The sequence below is a fragment of the Amphiura filiformis genome, chromosome 10 (assembly GCF_039555335.1).
Source record: "Amphiura filiformis chromosome 10, Afil_fr2py, whole genome shotgun sequence".
In the NCBI taxonomy this organism is placed as follows: domain Eukaryota; kingdom Metazoa; phylum Echinodermata; class Ophiuroidea; order Amphilepidida; family Amphiuridae; genus Amphiura; species Amphiura filiformis.
Window position 1 is genome coordinate 16,494,585 of NC_092637.1, and position 24,090 is coordinate 16,518,674.

At 36.2% G+C, this 24,090-nt stretch overlaps 1 protein-coding gene across 2 annotated transcripts in view; it reads left to right on the forward strand.

The window, feature by feature from the left end:
* LOC140162563 (kinesin heavy chain-like) overlaps nucleotides 1-24,090 on the forward strand; it is a 118,640-nt gene that overhangs the window by 91,172 nt on the left and 3,378 nt on the right. For both annotated transcript variants that reach the window (XM_072185820.1, XM_072185821.1), the window contains 13 exons: nucleotides 483-801; nucleotides 2,227-2,502; nucleotides 3,267-3,416; nucleotides 4,972-5,163; nucleotides 5,508-5,625; nucleotides 8,413-8,489; nucleotides 9,048-9,157; nucleotides 9,882-9,983; nucleotides 11,252-11,312; nucleotides 12,288-12,467; nucleotides 13,597-13,733; nucleotides 19,012-19,088; nucleotides 20,288-20,438. In XM_072185820.1, the coding sequence (XP_072041921.1) occupies nucleotides 483-801; nucleotides 2,227-2,502; nucleotides 3,267-3,416; nucleotides 4,972-5,163; nucleotides 5,508-5,625; nucleotides 8,413-8,489; nucleotides 9,048-9,157; nucleotides 9,882-9,983; nucleotides 11,252-11,312; nucleotides 12,288-12,467; nucleotides 13,597-13,733; nucleotides 19,012-19,088; nucleotides 20,288-20,438 (1,950 nt within the window). The remainder of the gene's footprint in view (nucleotides 1-482; nucleotides 802-2,226; nucleotides 2,503-3,266; nucleotides 3,417-4,971; nucleotides 5,164-5,507; nucleotides 5,626-8,412; nucleotides 8,490-9,047; nucleotides 9,158-9,881; nucleotides 9,984-11,251; nucleotides 11,313-12,287; nucleotides 12,468-13,596; nucleotides 13,734-19,011; nucleotides 19,089-20,287; nucleotides 20,439-24,090) is intronic.

The following is a 24,090-nucleotide window of genomic DNA, read 5'->3' on the forward strand; positions in this document are numbered from 1 at the left end:
ATAAAATCTGTACTTTTTTAAACATTTTTTGAGGGATAGAGCGTGTCAAATGAAAGCTAAGGTTTTGAGATTGCCTGTTTTATCGTTTATCGCGATGAGTTTTGCTGACAATACACAAGAAAGAAATACTGGCTAAACCCATGCCTGTTGTGTACTATGTAACAATAACTTTGTTTTGAGGGCTTGTATGGAATATACTCCTTGTCAGCAAAACTGTTTACCCTCAGCAAAGAAAGAATAAACAAAATAAGTATGGGAAAACTGAAACTTTAGTGAGATCCATGGATTCACAAAATTTTCATGCTTGCATATATTTCATTTTCTTATTGGCCTTATTTCCTATAGAAAATGTACCAATTTCACAAAAATGACATGCCACAAAATTCATGGTGTTTTTCAAATTTCAAGTCACAAAAATATTGTGCTTTATCATATTCTTATGCCAAATTTTAAACAAACTTGCATTCTTTTGTTTACTACAGAGCCAAGACGGTTAAGAACAGTGTATCAGTTAACATAGAGCTCACAGCTGAAGAGTGGCGAATGCGCTACGAAAAAGAAAAGGCGAAGAACGAACGACTAAAAGCGCAACTGCAGACCATGGAAGCCGAACTCAGGAGGTGGCGAGCCGGCGATTCGGTTCCGGTGAACGAACAGTCGGACAAAAATCCTGAGATCATTAAAGAAATCATTAAGGAACAACAAATTCAAAATAACTCTAATACTATTACTATGTCTGAAGAGGAAAAAAATAAATGGGAGGAGGAGAGAGTCAAATTGTTTGAACAACTTGATGAAAAGGTAAGAAATGGACCAAAATGAACTATTCCAGATGAAATCCATACACCCCTATGGAAGACATGACCTTAATCTCCCCACACAGGGAGTGTGAATTTCAAATGGAGTCACTCACTCAGTGTCGTCTGCTCCAAAATGGGCTACTCCAGTTGAAATCTATACACCCCTTATGGAAGACATGACCATCTCACACACAGGGAGTGTAAATTTCAAATGGGGTCACCTAAATGAGTGAATCCATTTTAGGGGTGTATGGATTGCAACTGGAATAGCCCAATAATCTCATCTGCAATGCCATGGTTCAATAATACCTATTTAGCCATGCGTAGTTCAAGTACCCAATTCACATTCAAAGGTCATTCTATGGGTGTACAAGGATATTGGGTTCAAGGAACTGTGTCCTTGGTGATGAGATGTTGAAGATTCTTGTGAAGAGAAGATTGTAACTCTTATGCTGGTTTCATTTGACACTTCATCGTGCTGCTTGCACTTTTCTGCAAGTGGCAGTCCCCAAGCGGCATGCAGCTGTAGCAGCAGCAGCACAACTCTGAAAGCCAGTGTTGTCGCTCTTTGCTTCCAGTGTTGTCACCTTTTGCTTATTGGTCGACTCCCAGCGATTTGCTGCTTTGAGCAAAGCGATGGAGTGATCGATATACCGTAGAATTCCGGCTTCCAGCATATATGCCTCTAACAAGGTTTTTTATGACGAAAGAGACAAGAGGTAGGCACCCTTTACTGATACAGGCAGCTGTACAAACACGTATTATTGTAAGACCAATCTATTGTGATGTTTTTGTATAGGGTGTCTGCGTTATGTCTCTTGTCGAAATCCCCTCATTAGAGGCATATATTCTATGGTATCGGCTTGCCGCTGGTCTCCGCTGGCATTGCAAGGCTGATTGCATATGACATTAAAATCGTTTTCAAAATGACAAGCGACATGACAGCAAGATTATCTATACTATTACACTATTAGACCAAAAAATAGTATGTCCCAGCTGCCACGCTCATTTGTTTTTAAGAAATAGGCCAATTTATCTACAAAAAACACAAAAATATTGATTAAAAGAATACTTTTTACGAGCATTTGTTGGTACATGTAGATTTGTGTGATAAAACATCTTAAATTGGAGGAAATTTTTTTATTGTGTGTATATAAAAATGTAAATTTTGAAAGCTCTGAGCATCTCCAGCTTATTGTGCTTTATTTTGAGTCGGGGATATATAGGTAAAGCCATATGCAGGGAAGAGTATGGGTTTGACAATAATTAACCCTAATCAATTCCATTTGAAAAACATACTCCCTCTGTGGATCTTCCACAGGGATATGTCAGATTTCAAATGCAATAGTCCATTATGGATATGGTTGCAACTTTGCTCCTCTCCGCCGATAACATAACCGCTTTTCCCTTCTCCCTCCTACAACAGGATAGTGAAATTGACAACCAATCACGACTCACAGAAAAACTCAAGCAACAGATGCTAGAACAAGAGGATCTCTTAACAGGAATGCGTCGCGATTACGATGCCCTTCAGATCAATATCGCCCGTCTGGAGGCGGAGAACGAGGCAGCTAAGGAAGAGGCTAAGGAGGTCCTGCAGGCATTGGAAGAAATGGCTGTTAACTATGATGAGAAGTCTAAGGAAGTTGAGGACAAGGGTAAACTTAATGACAATCTTAATGATGAGCTGAATGATAAAACGGTGAGTTGGTTAAAGAGGAAGCCCGTCAGAGCAGTTCTTCTGGGGTGAACCAAACCTGCCTGGTTATCAAATTAATCAGTGACAAGGTTATTTCTGAATTTGACAGGTGCTAATTGATGTAAATGTTATTGCATCAATTTAGCGCCTATCAAATTCGCAGATAACAATGTCATTGATTAATTTGATAACCAGGCAGGTCTGGTTCACCCCAGAAGAACTGCTCTGACGGGCTTCCTCATTAAGGGTCTTATATAAAGACACACTGGTGTCTCGTCTCAAGTTGAGAGTAGCGCCATGTTGGATTTCACAGTGACAAATTTGAATTGTGCAGTAGCCTAATCCTATGGGGCATATACACATCCGTAGAGTGGTGGCTTGTCCGTACGTTGGCAATACAACCGCGTAAACGCACTTGATTAGAATCGGCCACTGCGAAATCCTATGTAGGGTTACTCTTAATTTGAGATGAGACACATAATGGTGCTGTAAGGCCAAAAAAATTGTTGCCTCTATCGTAACAGGCTACAATCCTGGCCAAAATGGTTGGAACACTTTGATATGGGTACTTCAAATACTGTAAAACACTTAACCATAGACGACCACAGTGTTTGTGTGTCCACTGTCCATGTTTTATCAGCGTATATTCATATGTTCATGTTTGGGGTACACATACATGCACAAGTTAGAGACGCATAGTAATACATGCATTGATAATAACAATAATGTAATTTGACAACCTTTTCGCATACAAACCTCTTACACAGACGGCTCTTACCACTACAACAGCCGAGTTACAGAAGCTGCAAGAGTTGGAGCAACACCAGAGGCGTCGTACAACAGAGATGATGACCAGCCTTCTCAAAGATTTGGGCGAGATTGGTGGTGTGCTGGGTGGCAATGCTGCTGACATAAAGGTATGATGAGAAATTAAGCAATTCCATTTAAGATCCACTCTCCCCCTGTGAAAGATTTAGGAACTATCTTCCACAGGAGGAGTATGAATTTCAAATGTAATTAGCACATTAACCAACTAACTCTATTTGAGACCCGCCCTCCTTGTGTGGAAGATTCAGGTTGAATCTTGCGCAGAGGGTGTATGACATTCAAATGGAGTTGCCTGTTCATTCCATTTGAAATCCATACTCCCCTTGTGGAAGATATTTCCAAAATCTTCAACAGGGGTAGTGTGGATCTTAAATGTAATTGCTCATTTTGTTGTTATTCCAATTTAATTTGATATGCTGGATTGAAAAGTTCAGTACTACCAACATGTCATATCACCAGTTACCATAATTCTAAAAAAGTTACCACTACTTAGTGGGGGTTATAACTTTGAGCACAATTTATTTCAAGCATTAACATTGATATGCACTTAGGCGAGGAAAAAAGAAAACCCTGTTCTACGGGCCTGACCAACCCAGATTTTGAACAAATTGGGAAAAAAAATTTCCTGTTCCGACCCAAATTTCGGAAATTTCAGGAACAAATTTTTTTTTGGTATTTTGTCAAATTGCAAATTATTTACATATTTTGGTGATTTTTTTTGGGTCATTTCCGGAAGAAAAAAAAAATGCAGACCGACCGACCCTACTTGAAAGGTTCATCCGCCCGTAGAACTGGGTTTCTTTTTTTTGTTGCCTTATGGAGAATTTTGTTATCTACAGTATGATACCAAGCTTGTGTAAAAAAAAAAATTGGAATGATCAAGAAATTAACAATTGAGTGAAATTTGGTTAGATTCGATTGCAGCATCATTAACTGTGTAAAGGGATATGTTGGAATGGGTGTCGACCATGCATAATGCTCTCCATATTGCATGCAAGACCGCACAGCGCTGATTTGGTAAAATGATTGAACTTGAAATTTGAGATGAATCCATATCTTGAGTAATGTAAGGGCGCTCTATCTGTTGGTCGTCAAATATTACCACCGTACTTCATTTTGAAGATAGCAGAACCTATCTTGACACTTGTTGTCACTTTCTGTGTATTTAATGTGGTAAAATTAGATTTTACCGTTTACCAAATTAGACAAAACCTAGAGGGCGCCAGACAAATTCTAATGCATTAATGATATTAACACTGCAAAATCTCGAGATCGATCTTTTTACGATATTAATGTGCCTCGTTGTGTTTATTTGTGTTACGAAGTAAATCAATGTAAAACAATCTAACTTCCTAAAAATGGTTATTATTAAAATTACTCAACCAAATTAGCCAAATTTGTGCAATTAACAAGATTTTGATATTATTTCATGAAAAAGAAAAACGTCAATTGTTCAAACTTTAAATCTCTTTTTCTCGAAACAGCGATTTTCAAGTTAGATCGTTTTACCAAATCAGGGCTGCACGGTCAAAGTGGCCCTTGTGTGGAGTTACAGCCTCACAGTCCAAGTACGTAAGTTTATGTATTAATCTGACTATGATAAGTAACCTCATTTACTCTTAACTTTGTTATTTCCCTTGGTAGCTCAACGCTGAAAACAGCGAGAGGATAGACGAGGAGTTCACCATGGCTCGTCTGTACGTCAGCAAGATGAAGACAGAGGTGAAGACGCTATCTCAGCGATGCAAGCAGCTGGAGCTGACTTCATCTACCAATGCTAAGAAGATGGAGGAGAGTGAAAAAGAATTGGACATGTGCAGGCTTACCATCAATCAGGTGAGGGGACATGAATAAGGCTTTAAAAAATAATGCTATGTCTCACAGCGCTTGGCAGTTTCAAAAACGAATGTGGAATGTGTTTTTTTTTAAAGGGCATTTCATGATCCACAGCATCATCCCCCACTTTTCTCAAAAAAAGTTGAGATTTTTATATCACTGGAAACCTCTGGCTACATAATGTATATGTACAAAATGTATGTGTTTAATTACATCACAGTTGGATTTCTAAATAGTTTGCTGTATACCTTTATATACTTAAGACCAACAATTTAGCAGTAATAAGGCCCAAAAGTTTCCATAATTCCAGGATTAACACTAACGTTAATTGACTTAATTTGCAGCATGAGGCCAAGATGAAGTCGCTACAAGATAATGTGAAGGAGATCGACACCAAAAAGAGGACGCTGGAAGAAGAAGTTGACATCCTCAATGATGAGATTGCTAAACTAAAGGACAGAGGTAAATAGCAAATGTGCTGTCATGGGGTGTATTAGGCCAAAAAAAACAAGTTTGTTTCCTGTAAAAGTGCATTTCGTTTTTGACGGGCTTATTGTATGCGCGATTCGATTTTTTTTTTTTTTCACTTACAAAGAAAAAAAAAACTCAAAAACTCGGAAAATCGCAAAAAAATAATATAAAACACTACTGGAGTAAACATTTACACATTACCAAACAAACGAGCATAGTGAAAAACTATTGCAGGTTGAAAGAGGGTCATAAATATTCTTGAATATGAAGAAATATGATTTTTTTTGTGTGTGTCGGAGAAACCCACTGTAAATTCCTATTCCAATTTGCAGCGAAAAGGGTATTTTTTCCATTTCAAGACATGGATTAAAAAAATAAAATAAAAAACCGCATTTTGCATTTGACTTTTTGGACCTGCTACAGGAAACAAGCATGTTTTTTTTTATGGCCTTAGCTGGAATTGAGTAATTTAACCAGAAGTACAGGGTGGTCCAAAAACTTCAATACCCATTATCAAATAATTTCTCATAGTTTTAAAAGTTTATTTCAAAATAGTTTTTACATATTCTTAATGATATTTTTCTAAAACTATGTGCTACAAAAATAACAGAAAACAGAGAAAATGGCAAAGTCAGAAGGGGTCCAATAAATGAAGCATCTAAAGGGTAGCAGGGCCAGAGGTTCTCAACAGATTTTCAGCACAAAGTATGCTAATTAAGTAACTTATTTGCATTATTTTTTTCATTATTTATTTTGCCCTTAACAATGTTTACTAAACACTATAAATATTTTATGCAGGGTGTCCCAGAATGATTTACACCCTGTTTGAACAAAATATCAAAAATATATAGTCAACAGTGTATCTAATCTTAATAAGTGCAATACAATGCCACACATGTCTCCTAATTATTCTGTGGCTTTCATAGAAATAGCTTGATTCATTTTGGCGTGACATTGCTATTACTGAAAATGGACAAAAACTGCATGTGCGTCATTTACAGTGCAAAGGCATCATAACACATGGATCCTTTATCACCATCGTCCAGCCGCACTGTGCAATATATTGGAGAAATCCTACATTCTTTTATAGGAAATGCACCAAATTTGGCACAGATGTAGAGCTTACAATGCTAAATAATTCTTGATATGGGATTAAGTGAAACATTTCAATGTGATATTAGATATTTAGGTTAAAAAACATCCTTTTATGTGATTTTTACCAAAATTTTTACCCAAAAATGTCATTATTACAGAGGATATAACTTCCTCAACGATCCTCCGCCAGTAAATTTTAATCTTCTTCATTACGTCGCTGTGGGTTTGCACATATACCGTGGACATAAATGCATGCTGTGACACTAAGGACGAACCTTCTCTATACTTTTGTGAAAAATCCATCTCTGCCGGCATTTCAAATGATGAAACTCACACGCCGCAATAATTGTCTTCAAAACTGCCGCCAAAGAAAGAATAGTTTAAGGTCACTTAAGCGTAGCAAATCCTTTATTCCATACAAGGATTGCTTCGTAACATCATAAATAAATGATAGATATCGACTATTTAGTAGAAGTAAGAACAGGACACAGCAAATATACTGCATAACATTTTCCAAATAACTTTATGCTGAACGGTTAGTAATTTTACACATTTTCAAAATAGGTTGCTTTGTCAAAACTTGAATTCACCGCTTTTACGCAAATCCTCTCTAACTTCTACTAGAAACGTCCAATTTTTAAAATCTAAAAAATCTGAGAAAGCTAAATATATGTAAAACGTAAAATGCAAAACAATATGTGACCATCCAGCACAATTGAGCCCTGAAGTCGCCAATCATCATTTTTGAGATATTCAACCAAAATATTCTGCTTAAAGTTAGCTTTAAAATGATGTATATCATGTCTATAGTACTTGACATTTAAGTAGTGAAAAATCAATAAAACGGTCAATAAATCCTTTGTTTCCTATTGTTTATTGTTAAGTTCAATGGAGCATATCTCAATAGTGGCACTGGAGACATCCGGGCTAAGCTGCGGTGGATGGTCACATATGACCAACAGAAATGCCCTTCATACTTAAAAAATTCCATCTTTCCCGGTATAAATCATTCTGGGACACCCTGTATTGTGCTATAAAAAGTACACAAATTCATTCTAAAAAGGTAAATACATTTAAGCGTTCAATTGATTTCGCTGATGATGAAAATGACTTATTGAAGAGCATAATAATTGAAAATGCATACAACTGTAAGTTTGTTGATGCTCATGAGTGCCTAGATAGGTTTTATGTTTCCTTCCTTCCTTCCTGAAAACATGCTGTACCTCGATATTTGAGAACTATCTGCCGATTGGCCAAAAAGAAGTTTTCATTATCAGTTGGACCAATCAGTAACATTGTTAGAATAATTTCACCACACAAAAAAATTGAGGTGAATTATTTGCAAAGCTCCATTCTGATTGGTGATTAAAGTGAAGATATCATGTAATTGACCAATCAGTGGCAATGTTAGATCGGCAGTTAGTGCTCAGGGGTTAATGCATGCCCAGTTTACCTATGCAGGAACCTCTTTTTGAATAGTTCTGACACTAAACATAGACAGGGATGACTCTTCCTGTACACAGGACCAACAGCTTTACGCAACTTCCAAAGCACGAGATGTACGTTGCACATACACCTAGATATGCACATGCTAAGTAGTGTGTGGGGGTGAGAAGAAATTCTACAATTATAGTCTGCAATTATATTTTTTACAATATTTTTGTCAACTTTTTTCTGTTGTAGATGAGATGTTGACAGCATCACATGAGGACAGACAGAAGGATTACGATGCTCAAATGCAGTCTGCTGAGGAACTCAAGGTAAGAAATGCCTGCAGAATGGAGGTACACTCTTTTAAAGTGTGCTGAGGCTTGTGGATCAACGCTAGGCGTTGTGCTCAAAGCGTAGCGCACTATAAATCACTGCGCTTTTTTTTTCTTTTTTTTTTTTTTTTTTTTAGTCCCCATGCATGACAATCCAAATATAATGGTGGTTTTACAATAGGCTATTCCAGATGAAATCCATGCACTCCTGTGGATGATGTGTCGTTATTGTTCCACACAGGGTGTGTGATTTTCAAACAGGGTTCCCTGAATGGGTGACTCTTTTATTTGAAATTTACACCCCCTGTACGGAAGATTAAGGTCATGTCTTCCGTAGGGGTAGAGGGTATATGGATTTTAACTGGAATAGCTGAAATAAGAATAGATGCAAAGTGGATAGAGGTGTAAAAAATCAGTTTATTGAAGTTTCAATTTTGGACAAATTATATCAGATAAAAACTAGATTAGATGTGTAGAGAGAGAGATGACATGAACTTTTTTTAACCAAGGAGAACTTGAAATTAAGTAAACTATTTGTCTTTTAACCCTGATTAGCAATCCTTGGCATCGAAAATGGAGGAGCATCACGAGAAGACATACACTCAGCTTGCCTCTCTCAGGGCTGAAGTTGCTGACAAAGAAAGACAGATTGAAGATCTGAAAGAGTGAGTAGTCTCAATATTGTCTTATGGTGTGATTACAGGGTGTTTTAACATTTTCAAAATTGCAGATTACCAACATGTCACCCTTTGGACTGAGAAAGTTCAGGAAAGTTATTTTATGTGCAAAATACTGATTTTTAGGTTGTCTGAAGGATAGACCTTATGGCAGCATGGGTTGTATCTGTATGTGCGTGTTTACCTGCAACTGAGGACACGCAAAACTTCGCATTGAAACTGGACTTATCTCCAAATGAGCACCATCTTCACTTCGTGCAGGTCTGCATTTTACGGATATGCCCCTTATTGTTCACTAAAATGACTACCTCGGTTGGTAGGTGTATCTTGTACTTTGTGTCACACAAAGTTGACACACAGTTATACACAGAACAAATCCCTCATTTGGGTAATTTAATGTTGATACGGATACCCTTGGGTTGTTTCACGGTTGTCTGCAGGCGTAGGTAGGATGGTGGCAACAATATGCAAGACTTATGGTTAAAATTTGGGGTCAACTGAACAGTTCAAATCCTATTACAACCAAACTTTAGTCATAGCTTCACTATGGGAACCTTCATGTATTGGTGGTTTTTGTATTTGACCTATTTTTAACATTGCTTATAAATAACCATTAAAGATTTATCTAAGTCTTTGAGTTCCTGCCCGAATTGCCCTAAAATTGTGACTTATTTCTAACACTGAATGTGATCATTATCTCTCTTTCATGCAGTGTGAACCAACGTCTGACTCTGCAACAAGAGAAGCTTCAACTGGACTATGACAGGTTGAAACAGGATGAGGCAGAGAAGGCTAGGAAGCTTAATGAACTCAGGTAAGAGCACACAATAGGGTATTATGCTGGTTTCATACAGGATGAAGCAGAGAAGGCTAGGAAGCTTAATGAACTCAGGTAAGAGCACACAATAGGGTATTATGCTGGTTTCATACAGGATGAAGCAGAGAAGGCTAGGAAGCTTAATGAACTCAGGTAAGAGCACACAATAGGGTATTATGCTGGTTTCATACAGGATGAAGCAGAGAAGGCTAGGAAGCTTAATGAACTCAGGTAAGAGCACACAATAGGGTATTATGCTGGTTTCATACTTTCTGCCACTTGCCTCATTTTTCTGCAAGCGGTACGCCGCTTAGTAACCAGTGGCGTGTCGGGAGGGGGTGGGGGGGGGGGGGTTTTAGCCATTAAGCCCCCCGCATAAATCTGAAAGCCCCTCTAAGCCCCCTGCAGGGGACACGCCAGTGGTAACAGCGGTATAACTCTGAAAGCCATTGTTACCACTCTGTGCTCATTGGCCAAAAATTGTATCCTGTTCTCGTACGTTAGAGCGGCACCTCGAGTTGAATTGAAGTCAACTTTGCCGCTTTGGGCAAAGCAGTGGAGTAATTGATATATTGGCTTGCCACTAGTCACCACTAGCGTTTCTGGTGCGTCTGTGCAGTGAAGCAAAATCATCGTCAAAGCGGCAGGAAAGTATGAAACCAACATTAGCCAGCCTTCATCATTTTGGACAGACATTTTGCTCAAGTTGTGTGACCTCAAAACTAGACCAGACTAATAAATCAAGGATATAGCAATAGTATTTGAACTGACTGAAACCCCTGAAGCTTAGGGACAGGTGTCTGGTTCATGTATTCAAGGTCAAATTTTGGAAAGGCAGTTCTGGTTAAAAATGATGGACACTGTAGTTATTCCTTTTATTGTCAACACACCCTTGTTGAATATTATACTGACATCTTAATTCCAGTTGCACCTTCTGTTCAATTCAGCAGGAAAATTTTAAAGAGTTATATGTTAAATTCCTGTTGAAAACTGTTGAAATGGGGGTGTTCCAATTGAAATCCATACTCCCTCTATGAAAGACATGACCTTAACCTTTCACACAGGGAGTGTGAATTTCAAATGGGATCACCAGAATGAGTGAGTCCATTTGAAATCTACACTCCCCGTGTGGGAGATTAAGGTTTTCTCTTCAATAGGGGGTGTAAGGATTTTAAATGGAATAGCCCCTATGTAGACAACACCCCTCGAGTTGAGATGAATTTCCATGACTAAATATTAATAAGTATTAATGGGTATTTTTACAGCCAACAAGCCGATAGGAGGGAACAAGCCAAACAAGATCTCAAAGGACTGGAGGAGACTGTGGTATGTGCTAAACAATACATCTTCATATATTAGGCCTAAAAAAAATTGTTTGATTACGTAACATTAAAAAAAATTTAGGTAGGTAGGTCGGGATTTTTTTTTTTTTTTTTTTTTTTTAAGCTGTAAATTTTCGTTTGATAAAGGCTTTGGAACTTTTTTTCTTTTTTTTTTTTTTAAATTAATTTATTTTAATTTATTTTTTTAATTTTAGGGTAGGTCGGGTTACGCCAATCAAACAATTTTTTTTAGGCCTTAGGCCTCACACCCACAGTGAGGGTTCATAATTTTTAATGCACACATAGCAGTATAAAACATTTCCGATGTTTTGATCTACATGCAATGCCAACTAACAGCAACGTTGAAGCTCCAGGGCGCAACAGGTTTCCATTAAAAAATATGATAAAAACTTGTTGGAAATGGATATGAATCAGAAAATCTAGTCAAGGTTCCCCCTCACCCCCTCCCGGAAAATTAATGTATGAGCGTGTTTATACTGAGAACCCATGAAATGGATATGAATCAGAAAATCTAGTCATGGTACCCCTCACCCCCTCCCGTAAAATTAATGTATGAGCGTGTTTATACTGAGAACCCATGAAATGGATATGAATCAGAAAATCTAGTCATGGTACCCCCTCACCCCCTCCCGTAAAATTAACGTATGAGCGTGTTTACTGAGAACCATGTAATACCATGCTTTTATTCCCCTGCATTTTTAATCCTCTCACCGTCAACTGAGTCGTGTCTACTTAGCTGTAAATGCAGGGTAACAATTCACTACCTATATATTTAGTGGGGCGGGTGAAATTCCAGAAACATTCTTGCGACCTTCAAGCTGCAGTAAGGTCAAATTTGAATTCTACACCCTCGAGATTATGTCTTCCATAGGGGTGTATTGATTGCCTCTGGAATAGTCCAATATTGATTTTCTTCTTTTGTAATAACCTTCTATATACACTATGTTTTGTCTTCTAGGCCAAAGAGTTGCAGACTCTTCACAACTTGCGCAAGTTGTTTGTGTCAGATCTGCAGAATAGGGTAAAGAAGGCATTAGAAGGAGACCGTGATGACGATTCAGGTGGAAGCCAAGCACAAAAACAGAAGATCTCCTTCCTGGAAAACAATTTGGAACAACTCACCAAAGTACACAAACAGGTATGTAGCAAACCATTAGGAAAAAATGAAAGGTTGTCTCTGGTCTGTTTCTGCGAGGCAACAACTTGGTATACGGCTTGGTTATTCCACTTCATACTATCTACCGGGGGCAAGATCGACTGAATTTTGACGTCGTGATTGGTTTAACACGTAAACACGAAAATGTCTCAAATAATTCCAAAAGTGTATGTATGTTATCAAGCACTATTTTCTCTGTCTAAATCCGTTGAGGTTCGACAGTATTTTATCAGTCTAAATCCGTTGAGGTTCGACAGTATTTTCTCTGTCTAAATCCGTTGAGGTTCGACAGTATTTTATCAGTCTAAATCCGTTGAGGTTCGACAGTATTTTCTCTGTCTAAATCCGTTGAGGTTCGACAGTATTTTATCAGTCTAAATCCGTTGAGGTTCGACAGTATTTTCTCTGTTAAATCGTTGAGGTTCGACAGTATTTTATCAGTCTAAATCCGTTGAGGTTCGACAGTATTTTATCAGTCTAAATCCGTTGAGGTTCGACAGTATTTTCTCTGTCTAAATCCGTTGAGGTTCGACAGTATTTTATCAGTCTAAATCCGTTGAGGTTCGACAGTATTTTCTCTGTCTAAATCCGTTGAGGTTCGACAGTATTTTATCAGTCTAAATCCGTTGAGGTTCGACAGTGAACCTCATTGTAAGTACTGTTTTTAAAATTTTTTATATGAATAATGCACGATATGTTATGATATATACTGAAAATTCCTCTGTGTACACCAATACCACTAAGTGGTGTAACGGTAAGTGTCTCGCCTGCCATGCAAGAGGTACCGAGATTGATTCCCGGCCCCGGCAATAATAAAAAAAATTTCTTCACATTTTGAATCCAAAATTATTTATTTTCATGTGCAAAATGTATACATTGCACTGGGAAATATATTTTGTGCATTTTTTTTCTGTAACGAGGCCAATAGAGCTAAAAACGCACCTTGGCTCGGGGAAAAATAATTGCGTCCAACGTCCAGGCAGTGTTGCCGTCATATTGTCTGTTTGTGTCAAACTTCATGGTCGGACAAATATTTTGTTTTTTAAACTTGAAGAAATAAGGGCTTTAAAGACTTTTAAACTAAACAAAACTTTTTATGTTATACTTCCAGCTGGTCCGAGACAACGCTGACCTCCGATGTGAGCTCCCCAAGTTGGAGAAACGTCTGCGTGCGACCTCAGAAAGAGTCAAGGCACTCGAAGCTGCTCTCAAGGAGACAAAGGAGGGTGCCATGCGTGATCGCAAGAGGTTTGTAACTTGAACTGTCAAACTTTTAATTATTCTGTGTGGTATTTTATGAATGATAGTGAATTAGATCTCACAATCTTGCAGTTCAAATTCCAAGATCTAACTTTGTTAGTCGTGAACAGTCCTTCATTCTATTTACAGCCTACATGCACTCCCATCTCTCATCCCAGGAATTGTGAAACAGGCCAGCTTCAAAAAGGAGGTTAACCAATATCTAGGCATCAACCCCGTGGGGGGCACTGGTCATTGACAAGGGGGTATCATGCGTGGCCACAAAGTTTCAAATAGCACCCTAAACAAGTATTTACGAGGTCTGAAAATGCACCCCTAAACAAGTATGACAAGTACAATTTCATACCCTAAATAAGTATTGACATTATTTTTCCCCCATTAGAAGCAAGTAAATCAGTCATATTTTGACTCTAAAACCCTTCATGATAACTGGGAAAACACAATTCAAAAGTTCATAATTTTTAACCTTTATTACATACTACGTTTGTCTCAAAGGACCCTAAACACTGATTTATTGTACAAGGTATACCCTTTTTCTCGAATTTCCTTGTTTTAGATACCCTATTCATGATACGTAAGTACAGTGCCTGATCATGAAAAAAGACCCTTTTTACTTGAATCTTTGATACCCCCTGGTCAATGACCAGTGGCACCCCTGGGGCGCCAACCCATCAGCTTCATTTATTCTTTCTTTATTGAGGGTTATACTGCTTCAGTGACAAGCACTGCTTTTCAAGCAGGCCCTCATTGATACATGTTATATAGCAACAAAATATATTACGATACACAATATTTACAAAGTATCATACAGTATTTACAACGATTTACAATATATTACAAATAAGTATAATGGTACCATCAACTACAAGATAATTATAAATACCATGATTCAAAATACAGAAATACAATAATTATATTTATATACAAAATCAAGCAAGTAAATGAATAAAATATAGAAAAAGACAGGCCTAAATTTCTTTAATTTTTGATTGAAATTGGCCTAAAGTCATATTTTGCATCTGAGCTCTTACTGTCGGTGGCAAAGAATTCCATGCATAGGCTGCCCTGACATGAAAAGTACGTTGACCTGAATTTGATTTAAATTTTGGTACAATCAATGTATTAGAAGTATGATTTCTAGTTATATGATTATGGTTATCATGAACAAAATCAAATTGAGAAGATAAGTACGATGGATATTCATTCTTTAAACATTTGAAAACAGTCATTAATAGAGTATTATGCCATCTATGATCAAGTTTAACCCACTGCAATGTATTCATTAAATCATTAGTTGGTGTCCTTATATCTGCTGAGAGAATTATTCTAGCTAGATTATTATGAAGTACCTGAAGCCTATTATGGTACTCTACACTAAAATTTGACCAGACCATGCTTCCATAATCAAAGTGGGGAATAACAAGAGCATTGGATAACATTACAGTGGTTTTGTATGGAAGGAAATATTTTATACGCTTTTATTATGCCAGTTCTTTTGGAAATAGTTTTACTAACATTATCGACATGAGCTGACCAAGACAGCTTGCTATCAAATTTCACACCTAGATATTTAAACTCATCTACTCTTTCAATATCATTGTTGTTATATATTAAATGTACATTGTTGAACTTTTCAAGCATTTTGTTTGTACCAAAGATCATAAACTTAGTCTTTTCAACATTTAAAGTGAGTTTGTTTACTTTGAACCATTCAGCTACCCTACTTAGACATGACTCCATTTGAATTTTAAGATCAGATTCATTTTTAGCTTTACACATTAAAGAGGTATCATCTGCATACATTACAGTTTTACATTCAGACACAGCATTAGGTAAACAGTTAACAAAAATTATAAACAGTAAAGGACCTAAAATTGAGCCCTGAGGAATACCAATATCAATTGGCCTAAAGTCAGAAAAAGTTGAGTTAACATTAACAGTTTGTTCTCTGTTGTTTAAGTATGATTTAAACCATAATAATTCATCCCCACATACCCCATATTGTTTAAGTTTCCTAATCAGAATATCATGATTTACAGTATCAAATGCTTTCTTTAAGTCTATAAATAAAACGCCTGTAGCATAACCTGTATCCATATTCTTTAAAATGTAATCTTGAACATCTAGAAGGGTTGTTGTTGTGGAATGATTTGGACGAAATCCTGATTGAGCATTTGATAATAGTCCTACATTACTCATATATTCATATAATTGATCATGAACAGCTCTTTCAATGATCTTTGATACAAGTGGTAATACAGAGATAGGTCTATAGTTACTAACATTAGTTTTATCACCCGATTTAAATATTGGAGTTACTTTAGCCTTCTTCCATGCATCAGGAAAAGTAGACCCATTCAAAGACAGGTTGCAAATATGAACAAGGCATTTTGAGATGAAAGGCGCAGCCAACTTTAATAACCTTACATTGAATGGATCTAATCCTGATGATTTGCAATTTTGCATTTTACTTATTTGTTTAAGAACAAATTCATTAGATATTGCTCTAAAACTAAATTTGTTTACACTATCATTTTGATGAGAACATACAGTATTACAAGTGCATACATAATTATCATTGTTATTATTAAATTTGCTCCCAAGTTCATTACCTATAGAAGTGAAAAAATCATTGAACTCATTTGCCATATCCTTTTTATTACCTGAGTAATTACCATTCTTTTTAACAACTGCTGTAGGTATACTTGATGTTTTGTTTGGTATAATTTTCTTAATTGCTTTCCAAAGATTTTTACTATTATTTATGTTGTTATTTATAGCCTCAAGTTACAATAACTCTTTTTCAGTGAATATTTCATATTGTTTACTTTATTTCTATTATATTTTGCTTTACTCCAATCTTCAGCATTATTTGTCTTATGTGCTTTTTAAAATAGTAGTCCCTATCTTTACTTAGTCTCAAAAATTCACTGTTCACCCATTCAGGTAAACAACCTTTAACTTTCTTTTCCTTAAATGGTGCATGCTTGTCACAGGCAGCATTGAATGAAGACTGCCATTCATTAAGTGCTTCATTGACATCATTTATATTACATATTCTACCCCAATCAATATTTTTGATTGTATCAATATAATCTACTTCATTGAAGTTTTTGAAACACCTGGATCTTACAATTTTGGTGGAAGTTTCAACTTATTACATTTTCTTACAGCATATATTAATGAATGATCACTAAGACCTAAACTATGAACACCAGATGAGATTATAAGTTCTGGTTTTGATACAAATATTAAGTCAATTTTTGTTTTACTAGTTTCGTTATTCTTGTATAATCTGTTATAATTTGTTTCATATTAGAATTGTTTGCCAACCTTGTCACTTTTCTTAAATTACCAATTTTAACCTGATCTAAATTAAAGTCTCCTAAAATATATACATCATCATATAAATCGTTACATTTCTTAAATATATCATCAAGATTATCAAGAAAATCAACAGTACAGTCTGGTGGGCGATAAATACTGCCAACTAAAATAGGCTTTGTATTGGTTAAATTAAGTTCAATAAAAATACCTTCAATATCATTATCATATAAATCCTCATTTTGTTTTGACAAAATACTGTTTTTAATATAACATAAAACTCTACTCCGTATTTTACCATTTTGTCTATCAAGTCTATAAGTATTGTAACCATCTATTTCTACTTCTGAGTCATCAACATCCTTATCTAACCAAGTCTCATTAATACATAACACATCAATAGCATTGTCATTCAAAAGGAAGTTAACCTCATCAACTTTGTGGATTAAACCCTGGATATTTAAATGAGCTATTTTAAGACCCTTCCTAATCTTACACTTTAAATCAATAAAACCCTCATTAAGAGGAAGTTCATCATTAGCAAGTTTGTGAAAACAATTCTTACAATACCAATAATTATTTTGCTTAACATCATTGTCATCAACACATCTAAAGTGAAAATCAAGTGTACAATTATTACAAGTTACATAAAGATCATTTTGTAAGATTTTTCTTACACACTCACCACAAAAATCATTTTCAGTTTTCTTACAAATTTTGGCATTCTCTACAGTTTTTAAAGTTACAGTTCTTTTTTTTTTTTATCACTCACAGTTTCTTTATTAGTTCTTTCCTTTACCTGCTCCTCCAATGAGATGTTACAACACAAAAATCCTGGTGAAATACACTACTGAGACAAGACAAATAGTTCTCTTGAAGAAGTTGTGTTCCTAATCGTGATAAATGTAATCCGTCAGACTTTGCAATATGATGATCCAAAGCGATATTCCTATTGTCTATGAAATTCAAGTTCTTGGTATAACACATGTCATAAAGTCTCGCGTTAAATTCCTTTATCCACGCACAATGTCGTTTGTTCCTTTGGATAGTCAATGAAGAGATAGCAATGCGAATAGTAGGTCTGAATGCAAAAATAGTTGACAAAAGGGTATCATACATAGAAAGGCACTCATTCACATAACATCTGGACAGGTCGTTCGTTGCACAATGAATAATAATAAAGTCTGGGTTCTCTTCTTCAATAATAGCAGGGGCAAGTTTATTCCATAGTCCTAGTTTGCTTCCAGGGATGCATCGGTTCCTAATAATACAACGTGAAGTCATTCTATGGCCCACAAGGTGCTTTGGAATCGAGTCTCCAATAATCAGAATCTTTCTCTTAGACTGTCTAGGTGATGGTGCCTTAGCTGCAGTAGGTTCTACATTAGATGGTATGCTGTCAGTTGTACAATTAATAAGTGTCCGCGATTTCTTGATATGTTTCCTAGGCGAATTCGACTTCCTTGTAGTGACAATGGTAGGGATAGGCAGAGGAACACAATCCTCAACTTCCAGAGTATCAAATCGGTTGCTTGTGGGGATAGTAGCTACAGGTACATGCACAAGTGTCCTAGGTGCAGGGATGGGTTTTGGTTTAACACACGGAAATGTCCTTGGGGCAGGGATGGGCGATGGTTTCACAGTTTGTGACAAAGAAAGTCTTGGTGCTGGCTTTGGCGCTGTATGATGGGTTTGGGTTCCAACATTCACAAAAACAGGGCGATCATTCACAAAAACAGGGCGATCATAATAGTAATAGCTGTTAAGTGTTAATGCCTCGATATGTTTTGACATTTAGAAAACATTTCAAAACTTCCAATTTTGTACATCCATTTAAAAAATGTAATTGTTTTTCTTGATAATTTGTTTTGTTTTTAATCGTTTCACAATTTATATATATATAGTAAGTAACATAATCCGTTATATTCCATTTTGAATGCAGGTATCAACAAGAGGTCGATAGGATCAAGGAAGCTGTAAGGCAAAGAAACGTTGCCAGAAAAAATACAGCTCAAATTGGTAAGTCAATGTTTATATCAGTTTAATTTTGCAAATATGCATTCCATCAAACGATGTGACCTAGCAGTGTTTGCACTCAAATATTGAGACAAATAAAGCTGACACACAAGAGGATTGGTATTGGAAGTTGTTTGTTTGTCCTCCACCAATTTTTTTTTTTTTTTAATAAATAAAAATTTAATTTTTTGTTCAGATTTGGAGTATCTCTGGACCTAGCTAGAGCTAAATGCTAGGATCTTTCAAGGTTGAAAATAAAAAGCCCCCCAAAAAAACATTTTGTGTCTTCAATAATCAAAGTTATAATTTGTGTTCATGTCATAGTCTATTATTATAAAATGACTTCAAAATACATTGGATTTATATCCATTTTGAAATCATTAAAAGACTATGACATGAAGACAAACTATAACTTTGCATATTAAAGAAAATGGTTTTTTTTAAGTCACCATGAATGATTGTAGCTTTTAGCTCTAGCTTGGTCCAGGAATACACCAAATCCGAAAAAAATGGTTCCGCCCCGCACCTCCTCTTTCAAAGCTGTGGAGGACAAACAAACAATAATTTTTTTTTGGCCTTACTCAAGAACCACAAGACATGGAATTATGCAACTATTGGCTTCCTTGACTCATTTCCTATCAATGTATTAATTTTAAGAAGGTAAACTGCAGTTTTTTAGTAAAATGGCTAAAACTGAAAAGGTGTGGCTCCTGCCATATCCTCCTTAATGAACTGCATTTGCTTCTTTGTTATATTCCACTACCTCCACTTTCAAAATCCGCTTTGTCGAAATGCGCATGCACTGAAGTATGATACATTCTGCGCAGGTTTATGTGTCCCAATTTTTCGAAAATTAGCTAGGTGTCACATGAGGTAAACAAAAACACCTCAACCAATCACACACTATTGATAGCGTGTTTGATGAACGTGTGGCATGGTATGATTGTTCAAACCAGTCATGTACTGCATTGCTCTTGCTTGATGCAGCATATTAAATGTGGTGGCCACCGTGGGTTCAAATATGCGTTCAAATGTCCAAAAATCAATTGGTTGAATATGTTTTGATGATCGTGCATGGTTGGTGTTTTTTGTAAAAGTCCTGAAAAGGTCTATTATAGCAACAAAAAATGCCTTTGTATGATCTGATTTGTGTGTTTCTTGCCACGACTGCTCACCTAATTCGTCACTCCTTTCTTCCACAGCTAAGCCATTCCGTGCAGGGCACCCACCCCAAGGGGGGCATGCCATAAGAGGAGGGGGTCAAATTGTCACCCCATCTGGTGGTATCAGGGGTGGTGGTGGTTCCATCATCAAGCAGAGTCCAACAAGCCCAGAAAGTAACCATATCCAATCGTGAGTAGAATATCATAACTTGGGGTTATATGTATATACTAATTTATGCTAATTAATGTTAATTTATTCTAAACCAGATGCCTCCATTACCCGTCAATTATGATGTTTATTGAAAAGCCGGTAGATATGGCATTTAAGACAGAAACATCACCATATGCAAATTAAGGTTAGGGTCAGGGGTTAGGTTTAGAGGTCTGTTTGTCTTAAATGCCACATTTACTGCCTCTTCCAAATGCAACAGTGAACAGTCTTGAATGTATAGTTTATGACCTGTTATACAAGTAATCAACAAATTATTTGGATCTTATGTTGAAGTTTGATGTGTCACACTTATCCATTATAAGTGAAAACTGATGGGTACCAATCATTTTGATACAGCTTGTGTATACTCGATAGTGGGTACTTCATGGAAACTTGTAGTGGGGGATCTGGTTGTGTATAACTCTTTTAACATGCATATTAACTAATACATGATAATACATGGAAACTGTGAATTCACTCCGCACACTGTTACTTTAGATAATCCACTGTTACTTAAGATAAGTATTTGGGCACCATCATTTTGATAAACTTAAGGAAAAAAGTTGCACCATAATAGCGAACATCAATCTATAGCATATGTGTTACTGTGATATTTTAAAAACAAACTTGGGATAAGCGAAAAATGCAGGGACACATTGAAGCTCGGTGTGAATTTGGATTAAAAAAATGTCAGTGCATATTTTAAATTGTTATGGCAGTGTGAATCCCCTTTATTATTTCCATGAATTATTTTGATCATGGTATGCTACGGACTATTAATATCACCATTACATTACATACATTAACTGTCATATATTATTATTTTGATTCTTTGTTAATTTGTATCGCATTCCCTTTTTATAAGCGAGTTTAATTTTGACAAGGACATCATCATGGTTGAAAGAAACTAACTCAAAACAACGTTTTCCTTATATAGTTTATAGGCTGCCCTATAACATGCAATTTGAATAATAATAGGGGCGTATATGTATATTGTATTTACCATCATTAACATTTTTCCACAAAAAATGTATTCTCCTGATATCCTGATATTAAAGAAAAACAATTGTTTACAAAATGACATGTGCAAGGCTTGTGAGAAATAAACAGTCAAGTGGTTTATTTTGTTTACACTTTGTGATACTTTTCCACTTGTTAATCAAGCCATGATGATGACTTTGTTCTAGTGATGATTTATGATGTGCATATTGCATGTGAATGAATTGATATGCATTGCATTGCATGTTGTTATGAAGTACTCATTGTGCATCAATATTTGGGTATTCCAGTTGAAATCCACACATCTCTGGAAGACATGACCTTAATCTCCCACAGATTTCAATGGAGTCACCCATTCAGATATCCCCATTTGAAATACACACTCCCTGTGTGGAAGATTAAGGTCATGTCTTCCATTGGGGTGTGTGGATTTCAACTGCAATAGTACATTATGTTGACAGTATTTACAGGGAGTTACTATTGATAGTGATGAGTATGAATCGTGAACCACTTTTGTAATATTTTCTTCTGATTGGTCTAAAAGTTGATTGATTTTGCTCCTTACCCCCAAGAAAAAAATTGTTTAGTTGATTATCTTCCACAAGTTTGTGACGTATGGCCAGACAGGCAGATTTTTTTTTTCAGACAGGCAGAATTTTTTTTAAAGATTTCGTAGTCAAAACTGCATATTTGAACTTAAAAATGAATATTAATAAGGATAATTCAACTATGACATCATTTTGTTCACATTTTAAACCAGTTTAGTTTAAACAACTGAACATTTTTAAATCTGTTAAAATCATGATTTGAAATTCAAAAAATTCGGAAAGGAAAAAAAACTTATGGCAATTTCAAAATTATGTAGATATTGGTAGGTATTCTTTTGCCGAGTAAAGACAAAAAAATTGTCAAATATGCCTTTATTAATAAATAGCCAAGTAATAGTGAAAATGTTTGTCAATTATTTGCCATCATTGGTGTGCTGCCAGTCAACAACATGTTGCCCTTTTCAGGATTCTCTCACAAATATTGTACAGTATGCCATGATAAATCATATAATTACTGTTTCACCATTTCTGTTTTTATTAACGCATTTGACCATACTTGCTCAATGAAAGTGAATTCATGAATTTCATACTTGGAATGTGGATTCTAGGGTTTTTTGATTATAAATAATAATTGGGGAGTAGATCAGTCCTGGGTTTCAAAATCTCAAAATATGGGGTTGCAATTTTTTTGGCCTAGAGGTGGCAAGTTTTTGAGAAATTATGTGTTCCAAAAAGGTTCAGGAACCAATAACATGCAATAAGAGTTCCCAAACTTTGTTGGAAAGTAGCCCAGTCCTTGATAGACCACTCGCGACACCATGCTAAAATTGTTTCATATTTCTTATCTCACTCCTCGTAACCCCACATTTTATACCCCCAATCCCAAATGTGCCCAGAACCCACTGCCTGAGAACCTCAAACTTGGGAATTAAAATGTGGAACCTGCATGCAAGTGCACGAGTAGCATGAATTAACTTTCATTGGGCATAATATTATTTCATCATCATTGTAATATTATCATTTTATTTCTTGCATGGTGGTTGCTTGCTTTGATGTTGTATATATCATCATCAGACACGCTGACGTATTAACCAATAACACCTCCACGGAAGTTCTGAACATGCGCGAGTGCGCCGAACGTCGATCTCACAATCCGCGCCTGGGCGCCCTCACAGACAACCAAACGACGATATACAGCTGTCTCATCCCAAGCATGTCAAATCCTCGTCACCAGGCCATTATAATCCCCCCTCCCCACAAACTCCCTCCCCCTCCCAGGATATATGGCAACCTGTTTCTTCCCAGCATGCCTCTGGAATGTCATCACCCATAGCAACGGCATCGCCTAATGAATCCACTGCAACGTTAGTGAATCTTGTTTACATTGGTGTCTTGTTTGTTTTGTGTTGTCACTGTAAAGTGTGCTGAGGCTTGTGGATCAACGTCTAGGCGTTGTGCCTGTGCGTAGCGCACTATAAATTTCATGCGCTTTTTTAAAAATTATTAATTGAATGATAAAATTGTTGAATTTCGATTGACACAAATAAATCATTGACTATGGAATCCAAACAGTAAAAGCTCATGTTTAGGCAGAATGAAAAAAAAACCCTCCTTTATGGCCTGACCGACACAGATTTTGCACTTTGTGAGATTTTGCTTTTAATTTTACTGAAATCATGTTTTTTAACTAAAATGTATTGATTTTGACTGAAAAAATATGTTTGCAAAAAATGATCAGGTTTTCAAAATTTTTCAAGCATTGGATGATATTTTGGAGTCATTCTTTCCAGAATTTTTTTAAAATCCCGACCGAGCATCCATACTTCCAAAATCCAACAGAAAACAGTGTTGTTGTTGTTTTTTTGTTACCTTGTATACATATTGTACTTTCTGTGTGGTGTGTGTGAATGTGTATGAATCTGTCTTTGTGTTTATTTGTGTAAATTTCTTTCAATCATTAATATAACATCAGATTTGACAATATAATTAGCATGTAATTATTAGACTATGATAGCCTGCTTTGGATTAAGGACACTAAAATGCCATTATTAACACCATAAAAATATTGTAAGAACACTTTATAA